Source organism: Eublepharis macularius, chromosome 4 (genome assembly GCF_028583425.1).
Source record: "Eublepharis macularius isolate TG4126 chromosome 4, MPM_Emac_v1.0, whole genome shotgun sequence".
Classification (NCBI taxonomy): domain Eukaryota; kingdom Metazoa; phylum Chordata; class Lepidosauria; order Squamata; family Eublepharidae; genus Eublepharis; species Eublepharis macularius.
In genome coordinates this window covers 103,932,288-103,954,354 of record NC_072793.1, presented here as the reverse complement: position 1 = coordinate 103,954,354, position 22,067 = coordinate 103,932,288, and the positions used below count along the sequence as shown (strand labels likewise).

The 22,067-nt window shown below is 42.6% G+C and overlaps 1 protein-coding gene across 1 annotated transcript in view; it reads left to right on the top strand.

Moving 5' to 3' along the window:
- The window catches only part of NT5DC2 (5'-nucleotidase domain containing 2), a 64,073-nt gene that overhangs the window by 15,931 nt on the left and 26,075 nt on the right, over positions 1-22,067 (top strand). The window contains exons 4-5 of the mRNA XM_054976177.1: positions 1,873-1,928; positions 9,092-9,185. Of these exons, the coding sequence (XP_054832152.1) occupies positions 1,873-1,928; positions 9,092-9,185 (150 nt within the window). The remainder of the gene's footprint in view (positions 1-1,872; positions 1,929-9,091; positions 9,186-22,067) is intronic.

The window sequence follows — 22,067 nt, the reverse complement described above, 5'->3', positions numbered from 1 at the left end:
GTATGAACTATACTTAACTTCCCTCAGACATAAATGAGAGAAAGAAGCACCAGGGTAACATTGCTGCTGGGAACATGCAGGACTGCAACTTAGTCATGACTCGCAAGCATAATAAATACCATTAGAAACCAGACCTTGCACAGCAGTACTGAAAGACAGTTCTGTAATATTCTTGGCAACTATCTTTTGCCCATCAATCATGATGTTACATGTTTACCTATACAGGATGTTACCTGTCAACACATAAGTGTGATATTATATACACAGCTTGTACAAGCGTGCTCCTAAGAAAAGATACTAGTGCGTCCCAGGCAGCCAGGAGAAATACATGTGGCAGCCAAAGGGCTTTTCGGAAGAAGCGTCTAGTCCCATTTTGGTGACAATCATTTTCACTCAATATTAGTAACACTGCATCCAACATTTTTATGTTGCCTGTATGAAGGGAAGGTTTTGCAAAGGTGAGGGAAAAGAGTTGCACGAAAAAGGAAGATAGAAATTACAACAGGAAGCGCAAAAGAGATGAGGAAATGGAGCATGGGGGTGGTGTTTGAAGTCCTACTTTGTGCAAATGCCACCACAAGTCAGGGATCTCTTTTGAGGAGTGGATTTCTACTGACAACAATTTTACATGGGAGAAAGACAACAGCATTAGAACTCCAAGCTCTCCAACTCCAGAGATCCACACTCTAATGACATATCTACAGGAGAAAGTCCTATGATGGCATTTGTAGTTTCACAGGAATCAGGTTGGTGAGCCCTCCCCACCCCCATTCCTGTAAAATAGGAATAGCTTTGCTGAACCACATCACTTGTGCAGTCAGCTCCAGTAGCATTATACAAGATAGGAATAGGCAGCCTTTTTATTCCTATTGGGCTCCTATGCTTTTCAGCTGTGTGACAGAGTGGAGTAACAGGAGCAGGTATCCTCCCATTTCATTTTGTGCCAGGAAATGCTGTACATTTTTGTCTGTCATGCTCTATAGAATGTCATGGGTATCCTGCACAAACCAGCAAGTGGTTCACAGAGCAAACAGTTGGCTTCCCAGTATTCTTTGAGTTTGGGGGTTTGTTAGTAACAGAGGCCGTTCTTGCTGCAGATTGTATACTTACCTTGTGCCCTTTTTATGGAGGATGCTCCTTCAAACTGGTGAGTGAAAGAAGATTGTTTTAGCTTTACAGAATTTAGATTAGATTACTGCATTGCTTTCCATGTGGGCTTGCCCTTGATGGACTGTCCAAAAGCTTAAGTTGGAACAGAATGCTGCAGCCAGAATGGTGACTGGAGTGAGTCGTAGGGACCATCTCACTCCAGGCTTGTTCTGTCTGTGCTGCTTCCCAATTTGCTTCCTGGCCCAGTTCAAGGTACCTTTAAAGTCCTATTCAGCTTGGGGCCGGCATACCTTAAGGACTGCCTTCCCATATGGAATCATATCTTCTATTACTGGAGTGGGGAGATGCAGGGGGCAGATATCTAGCACTGACTCCAGTGTGACTGACTTGACATATCATGGGGCTGGCCCATGACAAGACAAGACTGGCCCCAAGACAAGATTTTGACTAATTTCCACTGCTTTCCATTTTTTTCTCTCTGTACCTGCAGTATTAGTTTACCAATGCAAAGGTCTTGATTGCTAGGCTGAGTTTTTTGGAGGAGAGGGAGGCATTATTAACATAGTTTTGGGTTCCACTTGTACAGGGGATTTAGTAGCAATCCTGCCTCCTCCTGCAGGTGTAACTGATGGATAGACTTGCTCTGAAAGTGTCATTAAAATATTGACATGTGAGATTCATTCAGCCTTTTTATGTTGGGTTTTTCAATCAATCTGCATAAACGTGGAATATTACCATATTTAAAATCTACTTATCTTTCAGAGCCTTTTGATGAAGATTGATGCTTTCCACTATGTTCAGCTGGGTACTGCATATCAGTAAGTTAAATCTCAGTCTCTTTAAAAATATTGTTTGTGGGTGAGAATATGTAGTTAAATACATGTTGAATTAAATCTCAGTCTGTTAAATATGTAAAATAATTTAAAACACAGTGCAGTAGAACAGCAGTAGCAGAGAAGGGGCAAGTCCAGCCTTCTGGTTGGAACTGCAGTGACTCCTAATTGGTCATCACTGCAAAGATTCAAGACCTGATATTTGCCTACTCTGTCATCTGAGGGGGAGATCTGTTGCTATCTAGCACCATCCTGCAGGAGCTAGTTGTCTTCTCTGTGCCATCAGCAAGACCTGAAGCCAAAGGTGAGTCCTGCCTCTGACCATAACTGATGACCTTGAACTGGCCTGGGTTCATCCATCCCGGATCACAGCTGCCTTATTTTGGCCAGCAGTGCCAGAAGTGTATGGTGCTGGGGTGGACTCTGGAGTGAGGACTCTGCTCTCCAGTGGAGTATAGTTAGTTATTGTTCTTGGTTTGATTTTTAAGGGGAGTCGGTGGATAGATGAGGGAGGAATGGAACTCTTAATGTTTTTGTTAATCTTGTTGTCCTTGATCTCATGATTTAAACCTAACTGGTAATTTTATGTCAAGCATTACTATTGGGGTGTTGCACAGGCACAAGAGGAATGACTCTTTTGAGAGACTAGCAACTGAGACATGTTCAGGCTCCCACTCTGACTAGAGAAAGGGGTACACATTGAGTCTCAGTGATAACCCACAGACTTTGATCTTGATGCCGTGTAGCACCATGTTTGGGAGGAATAAGATCTTTTTACTATATGATCTGATCTTCTGGTACAAGAGAAGGCTAACCTGGCATGTTTGACAGAGAACTGGCTGGATAACCTTGATAATATTACTCAGTTCTTTGGAACTTCTGAAGGCCCTTTGAGAGAAACAGCCCTTTGTCTAGTGATAAGCCCTCTCAGATACAGGACTTGTGCCAATGACAGGTCAGTAAAGACTGCCTATTTGTTGCTGGTTCTTACTTTTAAAGCTTTTCTGATCTGCGCCCTCCTTCTGAAGGACCTTCTGTCATCATATGGCAGCTCTGTTTATCCCAGCAGGGCCGATCTCTTGCAACTGCCACTGCCTAGTCTTGGGCTTTCATTTGTCAGTGACTACATATTGTAGCATTCTGGAGTTTTGGTTTTTGGGGGGAGGGAGACTTTATCATCTTTATAAAGAAATGCAAGGCTAAAGCATTTAAGAAAAAAATGAGACAAATTAAAAGAAAAAATTAAGAGTGACTAGATTTCCTTTTATTCTGCTTCTATAGAACTTTATCATTCTTAATAAGTTGTCTTTTGAATTGCTTCAGTTGTTGTCTCTCTACAAGTTACTTTGAGGTTTTTGGGGACACAAAGTATTTTAAATAAATGTGTCTTCCTTTCCTTTCTGAATTTGTTGCTGCTTGTTGGGCATCTATCTGAGCTCTGATAGTTATTTCTTTGCACCATTTTATGGATAATGCTGTGTATGTGTTATGTGCTGTCAAATCACTTCCAAATCACTTATGGCAACCCTATGAATTAAAGATCTCCAAAACTTCCTATCATTAGCCGTATTCAGGTCTTGCAAAATGATGGCCATGGCTTTCCTTACTGAGTCAGTCCATCTCATGTTAGTCTTCCTCTTTTCCCACTGCCTTCAGCTTTTTCTAGCATTCTTTTCCAGTGGCCTTCTCATGATGTGACGAAAGTATGTTAGCCTCAGTTTAGTCATTTTAGTTTCTAGGGAGAATTCAGGCTTCATTTGATCTAGAACCCACTTATTTGTCTTTTTGGAAGTCTGTGGTATCTGTAAAATTCTCCACATTTCAAATGAAACAATTTTCTTCCTGTCAGCTTTCTTCATTCTCCAACTTTCACATCTATACATAGTAATGGAGAATGCCCTAGTATGAATTATCTTGTTCTTGGTCCCCAGAGACACTTCCTTACACTTAAGACTCCAGCTGGTGCAGAAAACCACAGCTTGATTATTTTCAAGAGTTGGGCAGAGCATACATATTACTGCCATTCTGCAGTCACTCCATTGCCTCAGTTTTGGCTATCACATACATAATCCTTCATGGCTTTGACACCTCATGTCTGCAGGATCACCACTCCCCTATGTTTTACCGTGGCAACTTTGCTCATCTGAACAGGGCCTTCTGCAAATATCACTTTGCAAATAGGCAAGATCAAACAGTTGCCCGAACAGGCACATTCTCTGTGGTGGCCCCTGGAATGGCATGCCTGAAGAGGTCAGGAGGGTTCCCACGTTCTTGGCTTTCTGCAAACAATGCAAAACTGAATTATTCAAGAGTGTTATGAACTGAAAATAGGTCTGTCTTGTAAGAAATGGATCACATAGATGTGCTGGTAAAGGGACAGGGTCTGTACACTATACTACTGTGTACTATCTCTTGGTGTAGCTATGCTCCTACTGAGAGTTTCTTTGTCATTCAGTATGTTCATGTCAAATTACTTATGTTTTGTTTCCCGCAATGTTTCATATCTGTATTTAGTTCTATACTTGTTTTCAAGTCTTTGAATTCCATACCCTGTGGTGTTGTTTATTGAAGGTACGAGCCACAGTTTGTATTGACCTGTACTGTTTGTTCTACCTTGAGTCTCAGAGAGAAAGGCAGACTATGAATAAATAAAATACATCCTTGTCTGACACTTTTCCAATTGGAAACCATTCTGTTTCCCCATATTCTGTTCTAATAGTATCCTCTTTTCCACAGTATAGGACCTATACAAGGGAAAAAGTGACATCTCATCCTTGCTAGGCTTCACCCCCAAAGTCCTCAGATATTTTCGGAGTCAGACCTGGCAACCCCAACTTTTTTACCGAAAACATGAAAGACATGGAAAGAAAGAAGGAAGGAAGGAAAAAAGGAAAAGGGAGGGAAAGACATGGAAAGAAAGAAGGAAAAGGAGGGAAAGGCATGGAAAGAAAGGAGGAAAGGGAGGGAGGGAAATAAACTAAACTAAAATAAAATGTATGGCCACGGTGATACTCAGAGACCTCCGGGAGCCACACAATACGTCTAGAAGAGCCACATGTGGCTCCCAAGCTGCGGTTTGGCCACCCCTGGTATAGGTTGTGCATGTACACAATCAGAAGTTGTGGCACACCCATTTCTTTAAAAAACATGCATAGCATTTCCTGATTCACACAGTCAAAAGCTTTGCTGTAATCAGATAGGGGAATTTTTGTAGTGGTACTCTACTGCCAATTATAAGTCCCCTACTACCACTTACCCACATATATTTCAAGACCAAAAACATGATTACAGAAGAAAAATGGGTTTATTGTTTATAAAATAAGCCCATGACACATATCACCATTTCAAGGCTGAGATACGTGAGGACCGGTTATATACTTTCAGCACAGATTGTTTACAGAATAAAAGATCAAAAGGTTAGTATAAACACCCTGTCAGAATGACTCAAAATGACACGTTTCCCAGAACACATGATATCTGACAGTCTTGAGTGACGAATTATACAAACATTTGAAAAGCTGGAGCCATATATCTGATATCCTCTTAGCATTCAAGGTTAAAAGGTTAATTATAATAACCCAAACAAGAAAATGTTTATACTTTGCTCAGTGACCGTTCTCACCTACCTGAGACCTATCTGACAAGCAGGATATCTCAGAGGAAGAATTTTGACACTGGAGCAAGGCCATCTTACGTGTCTGCATGTTTTGTGTGATGTCAACTTGAATGTGAGCTCATAACAAGATTTTATGGAAAGATTCGGTTTCATTTTCCCGGCCATGTCGGACGCTCCTCTCTGCAGGTCCGGGAGGAAGCAGCCGAGCAGCCTGACCGGGTGGTTGACCTGTGAGGGTTAACCCCCAGGACTCCCAGGTAGGGGGTCAGGGTCCGGAGCGCTGCGGGAAGAGCCCCTTGAAGTCGATCCAGGGGGTAAATAGCCCGTCTGCTCCTATGGAGGCCGGCAGACTTGCGCAGCACATCGTGTGCTGCCGGGCCATGGAGAACGGCAACAAGCAGATTTAAGGTGAAAACCTGTAAGTAAGCGGATCCCTTCTGTCACTTTAAGCGTATGCGAAGGATTGGTGGGAGTTGAAGCTTAAGAAGGTTCGGATATCTTCCCCTTCATTGAGTTTTGGAACTTAGTTGGCGGACTCCCCCCCCCTAAGATGGCGACGAAAAAGCAGAGCCCTGCAGTGGGCAAATCGGTTTCGGCTGCGTTGCAGGGGAAGGGAGAGAATCTTGAAGAGGTGGTTAAACGGTCGGTCGTTGAAGCTATGAAGCCCTTTGTTGATAGGCTAAATGAAATCAGACAAAGGGTTGGTTCAGTTGAAAATGAAGTGAAAACTACTAAAGATGTAGCGCTCGAGGCAGAGAAATCTACTCGTGAAAATGCAACACTCATGAGAGCTACAAACAAAGAAGTAAAGCTTTTGGAGAATCAACTGATAGGACTACAAGTGGATCGTGCTCAGACAGTATTGCGTTTACAGAATGTTAAGGAGGAGGAAAGTGAAAATTTAAAGGATCTGGTGTCGGAACTTTTGGCGTCATTCGCAAAGGCAACTAAAGAAGAGTTAAAAAGCGATATTCAGGAAGTCCGTCGGACATCTTCAAAATATGCAACGAAGCGTCAGCTGCCTCGCAAGATTATTATTGATTTTTCATCTAAGAAGACTCGGGACACCATTTTATATAATTCGACTAATGTGGACTTGGACTTTCTTGGCAACAAGGTTAAGATATTGAAGGACGTTCCATTTCTAGCTCGGAAAAGAAGATTCAAATACAAAAGGTTTGCAGCTCTTCTGAGAAAGCGTGATATAAAATACAAATGGTTATTTCCGGAAGGTATCTGGTTTAGATATAAAGACCAAGCCTACAAGATAATATCGGAAGTACAGCTGAGGGATTTTGTGCTTAATCATCAAGAGTTCGAGCAAGAAGAAGATCCAGAATCTGAAGGGGGGAGTGGGGAGGAGGGAGTGAGTGCAGCTATTGTAGCTGTTCAAAGAGAACTAAGACCGAGACGCAGGGTTGGGGGAGAAGATCTGATCCTGACTGTAGTTCGTATCTTATAAGATCTACCAATCTAATAGCATATTAGAAAGTTTAACTTTAAATAATTGTATTATGAAGGGAATTCAATACTTGTAGTTGTAGTCTGTGTTTTTATGTTGTTTTTTCCCTCCCCCTTGTTTCTTTTTTCCTTTTTCTGTTTGTAGTTTGTAGTTTTGTAGTTTTGATGTTAGTAATTAAAATAAAAAAATTAATAAAAAAAACACACAAGATTTTATGGAAAGGAGTCTAAAAATCCTTTAACATAATCTATAAAAACACAAACTGAATTTCTCAAGTACATGCCAGTAACCACCATAAATTTGCAATATAATCTCTAGTGCCTCTTTTCTGCATCCATCTTGAACACCTGAAATTTCTCATTCCATATATAGTAAGATTCTTTGCTGTAAATTTTTTAGCATCACTTGGCTTGCATGGGAAATTAACGTAATCTTTGACGTGTCCTTTTTCAGAATTGGAATGTAGATCGAACATTTCCAGTCTATTGGCCGTTGTTTTGTTTTACATATTTGTTGACATATTCTTGTTACAATTTTGATGGACACAGTTTCCATAGCTTGAAATACCTCTGACGTCCCATCTATTACTGGTGACTTGTTTCTCCTAATGCTAATACTAGAAGTTTAATTCTTTTTTGTGGGCAGTACTACACGACTATTTACATAACAGACAGTGCAATCGTAAAGAGAGTTGCACACTTTTAAGTTGATTGCAGTGGGTTTAGAAGGGTATAACTCTGTTTAGGAATGTGCTGTGAGTGGACTGTTGTCTTACTGTACTAGAAAGACTTGATTATCTCAGCTGCTGTATCAACATTGTTCCTTATTAAAGGTATTATTTTTGAGTAAATGAAACTTGTAAGAGTTTTTCTCAAGAAGATTCATTCTGACAAGCTTAGTTATTGGGTCTGCATCTGTATGGGAAACTGGTATCTTGTGCTTATAGAGGTGTCTAGCTGCCGTCTTGAAAGTAGAAGTTGAATGAAAGGATTCTTTCTGAGAATAAAACAAATGGCAATCAATTTAAAATACTCCTTTGAAAAAATAAATGTCTTCAAACATAATATTATGAACTCATAATGAAGTCAGTAGGGATTTTGGCAAATAGTTTGCAAAATAAATAATTTTAAATGTACTTATTTGTCATCTAATGTTATGAATTATTGTGTTCAAATGTTAAACCTATAGTTTCAAGTCACTGTGGTTTAGCATTTGAAGGTGGGGGTAGGTCTGACCATACAGCCCTTTTCACATTTTATCTTCTCTTCCCTTGCTCTTTTGTTGGATAAAATATCTTAAGTTACCTAAGTCTACCAACCACCTGTCTGGTCTATCTAGTTGTGTACTTTATTAGGGTGCGTTACAAAGAATCCTTGTTCAGTTGAAGTTTTATTTTCTTTTTTCATTTATAATCTCATCTTGTCTTTGAATGCACTCTTAGCTTTGTACAGACTTTTTCATTCATAATCTTGGTGAGTGCAATTTCTCTGGCTCCCCAAGATTGGCAGGTGTCCAATTCAGATGCCTTATACTTATCAATGGCAGTTTGGGTAATATATAATCAGTTTCCACTGGAAGATTGCTAAAGTACATGGAGCTCTTGTACTATTTTTTATTTAATTCAAATAACTCCTTAGAGAAGTATCACTGTAAAAAGGGTTTGGCCAATGAAATAATAGTGAAGTACAAAAAGTAAAAAAGGGAGCACTCTCAGCTTTATGACTATTGTAGTGAATCAATAGAAGTTTGTCTATTCCTAAAATGCCAAGATACACACCCGTTATATAACTTCTTGTTTCATTTCATAGAATAACCAGTCAGAATTGTTCTCCTTGAAGCTAACACAGCTGACTGCCAATTTAGAAGCAATCTGAAAATTTTAATCTTGGCTTTCTTTAAACAACTTGGGGTTCAAATGGAATGTCATGTTACATTAGAAACGGACTTGATATAAAGGTCAATTCCTTAACTCTTCGGCTGTAGTTAAGGCTGCTTCTCCAGTCTTTCTATTTTCTGGCTTTAATCTATAAGATTGACATTTACTGATTTTTTTCCTAACTTGTTTTGTAGGGGGCTAAAACCGGTACCAGATGAAGAGGTTATTGAGATGTATGGTGGAACCCAGCACATCCCATTATACCAGATGAGTGATTTCTATGGCAAGGTAAGGCAATGTTAACCAATTATTAAAATCAGAAGCTTATTCTTTTTAACACAAGAAATTTCAATATGTGGAAATTAAGTGGTAATAGCTTCTTACAACTTGTGGGGGTGGGGGGTGAGTTGAGCAGCACATGCCAGTTTAAACAAATACTTTCTGCAGGAATTTAAGAAGAGCTTATCAAGGAGCCAGAGAGTCTCAAGAACTTCTGTGAAACAGCTTTCTGTTGTCTGACTGGGTGGTTTTGGAGAGTGACTTCTTAGCCACCAGATTAAATGGCACGTCTCATTAACAAATGCTTAATATTCATTCTACATTGTGATTAGTGTGTGTGTGTGTGTGTGTATTTTTAAAAATGTAATAATACAAGCTAAAAAGATACCATCAGCAATACAAATAGCACAACAGATATAATATAAAACACAGCACCCTACGATAAACCCAAAAGCCCACTATCCCATAAGCAAAATGAAAAAGATCATCATAACCCCCACCTAGAAGTAATCAAGTATAAGCCATGAATTTATTGGGACAACTTTTTCCAAAGCCTCAGAACAACTACTGTGAAGCTTGAAGGTCCTATTTCTCAGTGAAGTTGTTTTACATTGTGTTAAATTCGACTGCTAAGCAGGGTCTTTTTAGAGAGCACACAGGTGTGTGGGTTGGTAAGGACTGTCTTTCTATATATCATGCCTAAACTTGAAATGTTAATGCCAGCCCTTTAAATGGTTCATGCAAACATTCAGGCAGCCAATTTAATGCAGGATGGATATGTTCATATCTCCCAGTGTTCACGAGGAGGAAGACAGCGGCATTCTGCAGTAACTAAAGCTTCCAAATCACCTTCACGGACACATCTATGTAAAGCGAGGTACAATAATCAAGCTTGGAGTTTGCAAAAGATCAGTGTTACAAATTCACCTCTATCCAAGAAATAGTGCTGTTAAAAAGTAGTTCTAGTTGTCATAGACATGTGCATGTCAAACAGTGGGTTGGGACAAACAAATTTGTTCCCGTGGGGAAGAAAGAACCCTATTAATCATAGGCTGTCATTGACTTTCCCAAATTAAAAAAAAAGTGTGTGGTTAATGCAGTATTATTGTATAAAAAATAAAAATGACCCACTTCCAATCTTACCCTACTCAGATTAATTCTTTTTCTTTTACTAGTCTATAAACCCCATTTGATATGGGATCTAACAATTCACAGTGTAGAAAGCAAATAGTACATGGGTGTAGTTCATTCACATTACATTTTAGAAAACACCTCAAAAGCAGTTCATTAACTGTACAATGTAACATTTGAGTAGGCTCCATAGGATTGCTCCATTCATCTTAACTTGTAGTAGATTTGGAGGCTACACTAGAACATCTCTTTAAACCAGGGAAGTACAGTTTAGGTACATAATCCAGAATCAATTTTGATTGGCACTAAGTGAGTCATATTATGCAGTATGGCATCAGGTCCTGCCCAATAAAGTTCAAGGTTTGGGATGCTGGGACTTTGGCAACACTTAGGGCTCCAGCAGATGAGATGAAGGTCACTATTTAATTTTGTAGATAAATTGCAGTTTGCAACCGTAATTTACCTCGAGACATGAGTTTCATTATTTGAAACCTGAATCCTTGCTTTGTTGTTAACTTCGGGTGTCAGTGCCTTTTGGCAGCTTGCCTAAGATTTGCTGCCCATCTCTTGAGGTGCTGCTGCATTGACACTCCTGTCCTGACCATGTTTGGCTGCAGCTCTGAGCAGGTGCCAGCCAGTGGAGGCATGGAGTCTGGCAAAGCCTACTGAGCCACCAAATTGGTGGTTAGAATTGGTGGCTGCACCACATATGTTGGTGGGCCACATGCAGTACTTTAAGCAGTTCATTGTTGCAATTTTGACCACACCACCAAAACTAGACCTAGCACAGTAAGCATCATGGCAGAGTGAGGATTTGAACCTGGGTCTCTCAGACCCTAGTCCAACACTCTGACTAGGATCTGAGAGACCCAGGTTCAAATCTTCATTCTGCCATGATGCTTGCTGATCAACTTTAGCTCACTTACTCTCAAGCCTAAGCTACCTCACAGGGTTGATAAAATGGAGAAAGGGAAGATAATGTATACTGCCCGAAAGCTCCTTGGAGGTAGAACAGAAAAATTTATTTATTTATTTATTTATTTATTTATTTATTTATTTATTTATTTATTTATTTATTTATTTATTTATTTATTTATTTAATATTTCTATGGTGCCTTTCCATCCAAGTAGGGTCTCCAAGGTGTGATAATAATACAAGAAGTCGTTGTGAAAGTAGATCAGATGAACAACGACATCTATTGTCTTTTCACTTACTTTCTACCTAACTAGACATTCTGAAAAGAGCAAAGAGATTTACACAGAAGATATGGTCACTGAGAAAGGTGAAGCAAGAAAGCATTGATCTTTCTGAGTGGCCTTTCGTGGGTGCTTTGAACTAATGGCCTCTTCTCCATCTTTTCAGAAGAATATGGTATCTCTCAAAGATACACAAGAATTGTGTGGCTATCTTAACAAATATGAAATAGCAGAATCTGTCTGATCGACTTTTAGTCCTCTTTGCAGAGGTGTAGTAGACTGCTGTATATAAACCACTGCTTGCTTCAGATTAGTGCTGCTTTTTCTAGAGCTGTTTTCTATCTGTAGGTTTGTGACATTCTTATAAAGCAATTATGCTCTTTTCCTGTGCTACAAGATTGGGTTTGCCATAAGACACTGTGGGAAGAGACTTGTGAATACTGTTTCCTTATTCCCCCCATCCCTTGAATCACATTCCCAATAGGGAATCAGTCCCGGATGCCATGTTCCATTCAGGTTAAGTCTCTATAGGTATAACTAAGCATCAGAGCAGAGACTATTTATGATATATAATTTTGTATGATTTCACTGTACAAGAAAGGAACGTATCAGGTATAGAATAATTCAGCACCCTATAAAATTTGCATTTCTGTATTGTGAGAGAGCTTATACTTTAACTGATATCTGTTAAGCAGCCACAAGTGGAAAGGTACCTTGAAAATATTTTACATAAATAAAAGCAAGAGTTTCAGTAGTCTGTTGGAGATTTCATTACTCAGCATAATGATGATAATTGTGCACCATCAAGCCACAACCACCTCATGTCAACCTCAGGATCATCCGGTTTTCATGCGAAAGTTTAACAGGGGTGGTTTGCCATTACCTTTCCTTTGCACAGCAACCCCAATTGTCCTTGATTGTGTCCCATCAAAGTGCGAACTATGGCCAACCTTGCTTAACTTCTAAACATTGCCAAGATTGGGTACAAGCTTTCTTATTTTTCCCTTATGAGGACTTCTTATTTGTTCTCATAACAGTGCTATGAGATACAAAGGTCAAAGAGAATTATTTGCCCAAGGACATGTCCTATTTGAACTTGGATCTGCCAACTCCAAAGAAAACACTGCGACTCCCACACCATGCTGGCACTATGAATATTGTCCAATGGAAAATATTAAGAACTCCAACCCATGAGATTTTTATTTAATACTTGAAGCATATGCATTGCTAAAAATTTTATGCTGTTATGCTTCAATGCACATTTTCTCCCTTTTTGGCTTAATAAAAATGTCACCTAACCAATATATTCTCTGCCTGACAAGAGTTATTATGTGGATATTTTTAATGACCTTAAATGGAACAGAATTTGGTGTGATAAATTCCCCCTTTAAATATCAAAGATTTTATACATTGTGCCAGAAAAAAATCTCTCCTCTTCCATTGTAATAAAGATGTTTCCATTTTTCTTTGTTTCAATTCCCACACTTTCTGTGGTGGACAAATGTTATACCTATTCAAATGTTATACCTTAATTAGCAGTGCTGCACTGTTTGTTCAGTTTGTTCAGTTGCACATGCTTAACTCCTTAGTGGAAGAGTCTGGGAGTGTTCTACAGTACTCATTGTGTTCATGCTTGAGGGCAGCCTTATCTGCTTGGGCCTTGCTGTAGCAGTGTGTCCTAGTACATATCCAATGTACTCTGGTTGGAGAAGACTGTAGTGGTAGGCAAACTATACTTCATAGAAACCTGGTGCTGTTGGTAATGATTTCACTGAAGAACACTGATGTGCATTTAGGGAACCACGAGGTTCCCCAGAACCTATAGGGGAAAAATAGTGAACACTGTCATCATGAGTTGGCCAAAGGGTGTTTGTGAAATCAGCGGAACTAGACACACACACTCTAAAATGGGGGAAACTAATATAGCTTGTCTCTCACATGCCATATTCTGCTACAGAATGTGCAGAGAGGATGCTAAAACTTGAGTGGATAGGATTAGAACCTTCTGAACTCTGTCTTATTATGGAAGCTCTTAACCTAGAAGGAGTCTTATTTTGTTGTCTCCTGCATCTTAATATCATTGTTGTTTATTACAAAACATGATCAGTTAAACATTACCAAAAATTGGCGATACATAATACATAAAAATAATACATAAAGCTTTCTATGCAGGAATCATAAAGTTAGTGATGATAATAAAATTATTAAAATACTAGACCAGCTGTTTCCTTGTTGAATACACCAGTGCACACAATATTGCTACCTTAAGGGTAGTTTCATCAAAATGGTCAACATGAAGAAGGGAAGTGTAAAAATCATTGGGTTTGCCTGGATATTTGGGTATAATTGGGGTGATGTAAATTTTTCCAAATGTTCTTATAGAATGAACAATGTAACAACAACAACATTCAATTTATATACTGTCCTTCAGGACAACTTAATACCCACTCAGAGCAGTATGTTATTATTATTCCCACAACAATCACCCTGTGAAGTGGCTGGGGCTGAGAGCTGTGACTGGAAGAGCTGTGACTGACTCAAGGTCGCCCAGCTGGCTTCAAGCAGAGGAATGTGGAATCAAACCCAGTTCTCCAGATTAGAGTTCCACCGCTCTTAACCACTACACCAAACATGTTCAATTGTTTCTATCATGCCAGATTGACAGGGGCAGAGATGCTCGGAGTAAAGAATAAGTGCATATCTCCCTTCAAGAAGGGCAGATGGTAGCATATTGAAATGGGCCAGAGTAAAAGCTCTAGGGTGTTTAGGAAGTTCTAGGGGGTAAAGGTAATTTGGTGGAACAAAATTTTTGCTGCAGTTCCTGATGGCTGGAGCAGAATGGTTCTGTAATCTATCGGCTAGAAGCACTGTATCCCTTATTCTCTGTTTAAACAATGCTTTGGCTCTTGAGTACCCAAGATGATGCATCTTAATATATTCCACAACTTTAATTAATACTTTTCCTTGTTCTACTTTTTACAAATTTACTGCATTTATACCCCATCTTCCTCCCCATTGGGGACCCAAAGCAGTTCACAATACCTTTCTCTTATTTTAATCTCACAAAATCCCTGTGAGGTAGGTCCTCACAGGGATGTGTAACTGATTCAAGTGTGTGTAACTGATTCAAGTGCACCCCACAGGTTTCCATGGAAGAGTGGGGAACTGAACCTGGGTCTTCTAATCCGACACACTAACCACTACACTGTACTGGTAATGACTTCAGGTATAATTGTATTTGATAAGAAAATGTCTCAAGCAGGTTGTCTGGCAAGGTGGCCTAGAAGTTTTCTAAAGAAAGAAAGAAATATAGACTGGAGAGACTCATAGCAAATATGTCTCTGGTGACTTTAGCTGCCTCATGCAGAAGCATGCAGGGGCAACAGAAGTTTGAAAGGAAATCTCACTGGTTTGCAGTTAAAATGCTTTGATGTTTTAACATTATTACTTCTCTTTCAGACAAAAATTGTAAAACTATGAAGTCAGGCTAGTGAAGTATTCTTTATTCATGATAGCTTAATTAAAATATAAATATTCCCTCTTGTCCTTGATCTTCATGCTTGGTCTATGATTCTGAACTTAGACATTGACCATAGCTCAGTTGAAGCTCTTTTTTTGTAAATTGCTTTTTAACCCATCAAGGCTTAGACTCACACACATTCTAGTTAACAAAAAGATCTGTTCCTTGCTGCAATGGAAGGTGTCCATTCTCCCGTGGTCCTGAGAGTGGGGCAGTCAGTCCTGACTCATGGGTAGCTCCTCCTCCTTCCAAGCAGGGTCGGACAAACTTGCGATCCTAGGGGGAGGGGCTCCCCTCGGCTCTTCAGTTTTTTCCGGCCCTGCTTCTGCGGGGACGCAAACTTCGTTGCTCTCTGGAGCAAACGATCCAGGGAAGAAAGAAGAGAAGAAGGCACTTGCAGGCGCTCGCTCGCAGGGGAAAAGGAAGGACTTGTTCCTCCACCCCCCCCCATACCCACCACTCCAGAACCAGGTGGGGGCACGATCGGATTGCGAGCAGCAGAGCCGATGTTTTTTCCCAGGAGTGGGAACCCGGCTTCTGCAGGGGCTGAGGCTGAGTCAGGGAGACAGCCGGGCGGCCGCAGAACACAAGACCGGGTATTTTGTTTTTTGGCGCGAAGTTCTGCGAATGGCGCAGCCGCGGCTGAAAAAAGCCGCGGCAGAAAAGCCGCGGCTGCAGCAATAGGAGAAAAGGAGCGGCAAAGCCCTATTTAGCGCTGGAACGCCAGCTTGAGGTAAGAGGCGTTTTGAAGGGGGGGTGCTTGACGCCCACCAGTTGGGGCTCCGGAGGGGCTTCTAGCAAGCCCAAATGGGGGCTGCTCAGCTCAGTGTGTTCCTGCACTTTGTATTTTTCCCTTTTTCTATGCAGGGAAGGTTTTTGGCGGGAATGGCGGCAGAACCAAAAGCGGCTGAGGGGAGGATGGTGGACTTATCCCTCAGTGGTATGGAGTCTTCCAGCCCCCCTTTATCACCCCACTTACCCCAGAGGGGGGCGCTAGATGCGGAACCTGACCTTTCTGGCCAACAAGCTAAGGCCAATATATTGGCATGGATTAGGTCGGAAATAAAGAAAAGTGTGGAGGGGGCTGTGAAAGACCTTAGGAATCAGGCTGCAAACCCCGGTTCAGAAGGAGCAGGACCATCTATTCCAAATCGGAAGAGACATGCCAAACCATCCTTGGCCACTAAATCAAAGAGAAAGAAGGTGGAGAGTTGGATAGAGGGAGACTCCAGTGAGTCAGAGGATTCACCTTCAGGTTCGGATTTACATGAACAATCCTCACAGAGTGAGGAGGGAGAGCTTTCTGATGAGGAGGAGGAAGATGTAGGTCAAATGCAGACCAGGCTTTTTCCTCAAGAGGTATGCAACAAATTGCTGGCTAAGGTCCTTAGGACACTTGAGATCTCCCAGGCTCCTTCCGGGTCCCAAGATTCTGAACAATTGTAATCACAGGGCTTAGAAAGGGCACTTCCAAAAATGGGGCCCAAACAGTCAGGGGTGCCACTTCCTGCTGCCTTTCACAGTGTCCTCAAGGCTGAATGGGACAATCCTGCGAAACCCAAAACTTATCATTCTGCCTTTAATAAGTTTTACTCTTTGACTCCTGATTCGGCAAAGCAGGTTAGGCTGCCTACTGTGGATGATCCTGTCTCGATTCTTGCTACGTCATCGATTCTACCAATGGATGCAGAAGGTGTGCCAAAAGACCCGTCAGATAAAAAGATAGAGCAAGCTCTGCGCAGAAATTATGAAGCATCATCGGCAGCACTGAGAGCCTCGGCTACAGCATCACTTTTTGCCAGAGCAGCATACACATGGGCTTCAGACCTGGCTGCTGCAGGGAGCGAGGTTCCCAAAGATATTAAAAACGAAGCAAAGAAGATTGCTCTTACCTCGGCCTTTGCAGCGGTTGCTACATTGGATGCCTTCCAAATGTCTTCCAGGGCCATGGGTTTTAACGTCACCGCACGACGTAACACATGGCTTAGGAATTGGGATGTTGACCCGCAAGCGTGTAGTAGAGTAGCGGCCATTCCCTTCTCGGGGAGTAAGCTCTTTGGAGAGGCCTTGGATAGGTACCTGGTGGAAGATACTGAGAAGAAGAAGGTTCTACCGTCCAGGAAGAAAGATGTGAAATACAAAGGTCGACGGCCCTTTCGAGATAACAAAAGGTTCTCGAGACCGGGACCGGATAGATCCTTTCGAAACCGTTGGCAATCAAGACAAGGGAGTGACCGGCGGTCATTCACCTTCAGAAAATCACCCACACAGGCAAAAGGGCAAAAGAAAGGAGGTCAAGCATGACTATTGGCCGATGGTCCTGCAAATCGGGAGAAGACTACAGCATTTCTCCGATCAATGGAAGCAAACGATCTCGGACAAATGGGTGTTAGAAATAGTATCCAAAGGCTATTCTTTGGAGTTCGACAAGATTCCGCGATGCCGTTTCATTCAATTGCCACGGGACACTCTTATGCAGAAACATCTCAAGGTGAGAGAGGCTATCCGACATCTGTTGGAGATACAGGCCATAGAACCGGTACCGGTGAGACAACGGAGGCAGGGAGTGTATTCCGTGTTTTTCATCATTCCGAAGAAGAATGGGGATGTCAGGGCTATTCTGGGCTTGAAATGGCTAAATCGTCATGTGAAATCACGCAAGTTCAAAATGGAGACGATGAAGTCAACCATACAGACCATTCAAAAGGGAGACTTTCTCACTTCCATAGATCTGTCAGAGGCCTATTTACATATCCCTATAAGGAGGTCACACAGGAAGTACCTTCGCTTCGGTTACGATGGGAAACACTATCAATACAGGGCCCTGCCATTCGGCCTGAAATCTTCTCCGAGAGTGTTTACCAAGGTTCTAGTGACTCTAATAGCATTCCTCAGAACTCAGGGGATAGCTCTGTGCGCGTACCTCGACGACATCCTGGTAAAATCCTCATCCATGCGGTCGTCCCAGTCAGCAGTGAGGGTTACGATGGATTGTCTGGAAAGGCACGGATTTGTCGTCAACAAGCAGAAAAGCACTCTGACGCCTACACAGGTGATTACACACTTGGGAGTTATTGTGGACACGATCAAAGACAGGGCTTTCGTGTCGATGGAGAGAAGACAGAAAATCGTAGAGATGGTTCTGGAAGTTCAGAGGAACCGGCGAGTGGAGGTGATGTTGTTGGCCAAGCTTCTGGGAATGATGGTGTCCTGCCAAGAAACACTTCAGTGGTCCCGCTTTCACACACGACCTTTGCAAAGCTTCCTTCGCCCGTACCAAAGGATAATAATGACCAGAGGGGAAAAGGTAGTAGAGATTCCAGAGGCTCTGGCGGTGAGCCTGGAATGGTGGACAAATCCGATCAGATTCATGGAGGGCGTACCTCTCAGAGAACCGAAGAGGATAGTACTAACCACGGATGCAAGTCTGACAGGTTGGGGTGCACACATGCAGGACAGAATGATTCAAGGTCTGTGGAACAAGTCGGAAAGGCGCTTCAGCATAAACCTTCTTGAACTGAGGGCCATAAGCAACGGTCTACTAGAACTACAGAGCTACTTAAAAGGCCATCATGTTCTCGTGCAAACAGACAATATGACAGCAAAGGCCTAAGTGAACAGACAGGGAGGCACCAGGTTCAAAGCTCTGATTGCGGAGGCAGAGGAGATCTTCACCTGGGCAGAGACAAACTTAAGGTCCCTAAAGGCTGTTCACGTGGTGGGCCAACAAAACCATCTGGCAGACTGGCTAAGCAGGAACCTGGTGGACCGACCAGGCAGAGTGGAGGCTGGACCCTCGGGTCTTCGCCCAGATATGTCAAAGGTTCGGGAAGCCGGAAGTGGATCTGTTTGCACGGGCTCGAAACACTCAACTTCCGAGATTCTTTGCAAGACAGAAGGAACAACGAGCAGAAGGAATAGACGCCTTAAATGTGGACTGGCCCAAAGGTCTCCTGTATGCGTTCCCACCGTTGAGGATTATTCACAGGGTAGTGCAAAAGGTTGTGGAACAGCGGGCAGTGGTAATTCTAATTGCACCATTTTGGCCCAGGAGGCCATGGTTCCAGGAACTCAAGAGACTGTTGCAGTCGGAACCGTGGAGGCTTCCATGCAAGAAGGATCTGCTGTCCCAGGACGGAATATATCATCCAAACCTGGAGATGTTAAGTCTGGCAGCCTGGAGGTTGAGCGCAGTCAATTGATGGACCTAGGATATGACGAGAGCGTCATAGCTACAATGTTGGCATCGAGGAAAAGTTCGACGAACAGGATCTATAATCATACATGGCAAGTGTTCCAATCGTGGTGCATGGAGAGGAGTCTGATTCCAACGAAGGCTTCTGCCAAGAAGATTTTGCTATTCTTACAGGAAGGACTGGAGAAGGGGCTCAGCACGAGCACGTTGAAGAGGCAGGTGGCGGCATTGTCGGCAGTATTGGGTTCGAAAAGAGGAATATCACTCACAAAACACTCGCATATTAAAAGATTTTTGAGAGGCACCATGCTGCTGAATCCTCCACAAGTCCATAGATTTCCGACGTGGAACCTTAATTTGGTACTGACAGCTCTTACGAAGGAACCATTTGAGCCTATGGCTACATGTTCCCTTAAATTGTTGACTTTAAAAACAGTATTCCTGGTAGGGATAACGTCGGCCAGGAGGGTGTCAGAGCTTAGGGCGCTATCAGTAAATAGTGAGTTGTGTACCTTCCATAATGACAAGGTGGTGCTCAGGCTAGACCCTGCTTTCATTCCCAAAGTGAATTCTCTTTTCCATAGAGAAGAGGACATAGTTTTGCCTTCCTTCTGTGCTAATCCAAAACATGAGAGGGAAAAAGAGTGGCACAGGTTAGATGTCAGGAGAGCACTGAGTTTTTACATAGATAGGACCAGGCATATCCGGAAGGTAGAGAGTCTATTCATATCTTTTAGAAGCTGCTCTATGGGAGACAGGGTATCGTCTTCCACATTGAGTAGATGGATTAAGGAGTGCATAGTCTTAGCTTATAGGAATAGGAAGGTGGAGTTGCCCACACGGATCACAGCTCACTCTTTAAGGGGGGCGGCTACTTCTGCAGCTTATAGGTCTTTCCCTTCCTTGGAGAGGATTTGCAGAGCGGCAACTTGGAAATCGGTGCATACGTTTACTAGACATTACAGAATAGACCAGTTGGCCTCGGCGGAGGCTGCCTTTGGGAGAAGGGTATTACAACATGTTCTGTAATACATAGGTTAACTCCCACCCAGAAATTCACTGCTAGATGTATATCCCATGAGTCAGGTCTGACTGCCCCACTCTCAGGACCACGGGAGAATGGAAGGTTCTTTTTCACTTACCGTGAATCTTCCTTTCTCTGTGGTCCGAGAGTGGGGCAGTCCAAATCCCACCCTGAGACACTGTTTATACTATCTATATGATAGGGAGAAGGGATATAGAACCTGTTTGAGTTCGTTTGTTCCTGTTTATGTTTGTCTTTTTGAGTGTCTGTTCATGGCAGTTGAGTTATTGACAGGTGCAGAAATTGGAGGGTGTTCCGGGCTTGAAAACGAACTGAAGAGCCGAGGGGAGCCCCTCCCCCTAGGATCGCAAGTTTGTCCGACCCTGCTTGGAAGGAGGAGGAGCTACCCATGAGTCAGGACTGACTGCCCCACTCTCGGACCACAGAGAAAGGAAGATTCACGGTAAGTGAAAAAGAACCTTCCATTTCCCCCCTAAAGTCTGAAGAAGCAAGTGTATTTCTAGAAATCCATCCTCTGTGGACCTTGGCTTGCTCTGTGCTGGAATGCTGTCCTCTCTTATGAAGTAAATTTCCTCCTCAACTTTTCACTGATAGGTATAAAAATGCCATGTTCTTAAGCTTTGCTTGTAATTAGTGTGCCTTGGATTACATGCGCACCAAATTCCAGTATTCTGTGAGTCCTACAAGATATAGTAAAAAGGGAGATCTTTTTAAGCCTCTTCTTAAAGGTCAGTAGTAAAAAGCTTCTGGCAGTCAGGGTGCTATGGACTACATATGTACTCGGTTCCACCTTTTTAGCAGAAATTTGCATTTTATTGAAAGAGAGGTATACCAATGTCCTGTCTTCAAATTTTAACAGTGGCAGCATCTAACATAAATTCCAAACCCAGTAATTTTGATACCTCAGTGAGTTTGTCAGGCCGAAGGGAGGAGTATTGTTGAAGGATTCTTAACTTCCTAGAAAGTAGTCTTATTTAAGCAGTCGGTCATTGCTGCCTGAGCACACAAATATAAGTGCATCTGTGAGTGATTGATTAGATTTCTATCCCATGTTCCCTGCAAGCAGGCTCAGGGTGGGTTACAACTAGAGATGGGCACAATCCAGCTGATCGTGGATCGGGGCCGGCAACGATCCCAAATAAATGATCCACACCGAGCATCTCCCGTTCCCGATCCGTGGATTGTGGAGGCAAAAGCGGAGGGGCGCCCCGCTGTTCCCAGCGATACAGGAACGGTGGGTGATGCCGGCGGCATCTGTGTTTGTGTTTGGCCGTCAGAGCTGCCTATCAGGGTTTGCAGGGATGAGATTGGAGTGCCCATAGCTACAGAACACCCCCTCCCCCCTCCCTCCCCTGGGTGTCTTCTCCCAACTGGTGACTGCTTTGCTGCTTCGTGGTTGGAAGGAAGCCCTGCTGATCAAGGAAAGCTGGGCTTCCATTCGGGTTTCCAGGGCGACAGAAGGAGGGCAAACACAGCTCAGGCATTCCCCTGGCTCCGTTGCCAGGGGGATAGATTGCTGGCGCCTGAGTGTCTGGATCCCCAATCCAAGCCCGATCGCCCTGATCCAGGCCCCTCCCAATTGTTGGATCATTGGCCGTGGACGGTCACGATCCGCCAGGTCACGATCGCACGATCACCATTATCGTGGGGTTTTTCGATCGTAATGCGGATCGTGCCCATCTCTAGTTACAACATCAGAAACATCAATCTATATATATAAAGACAAGTGTCCTGACTGACTCATCAATGCCCAGCCCAAACCCCTGGACCTAGAAGCGTAGTGATGACCCTAGGAGACGTAAC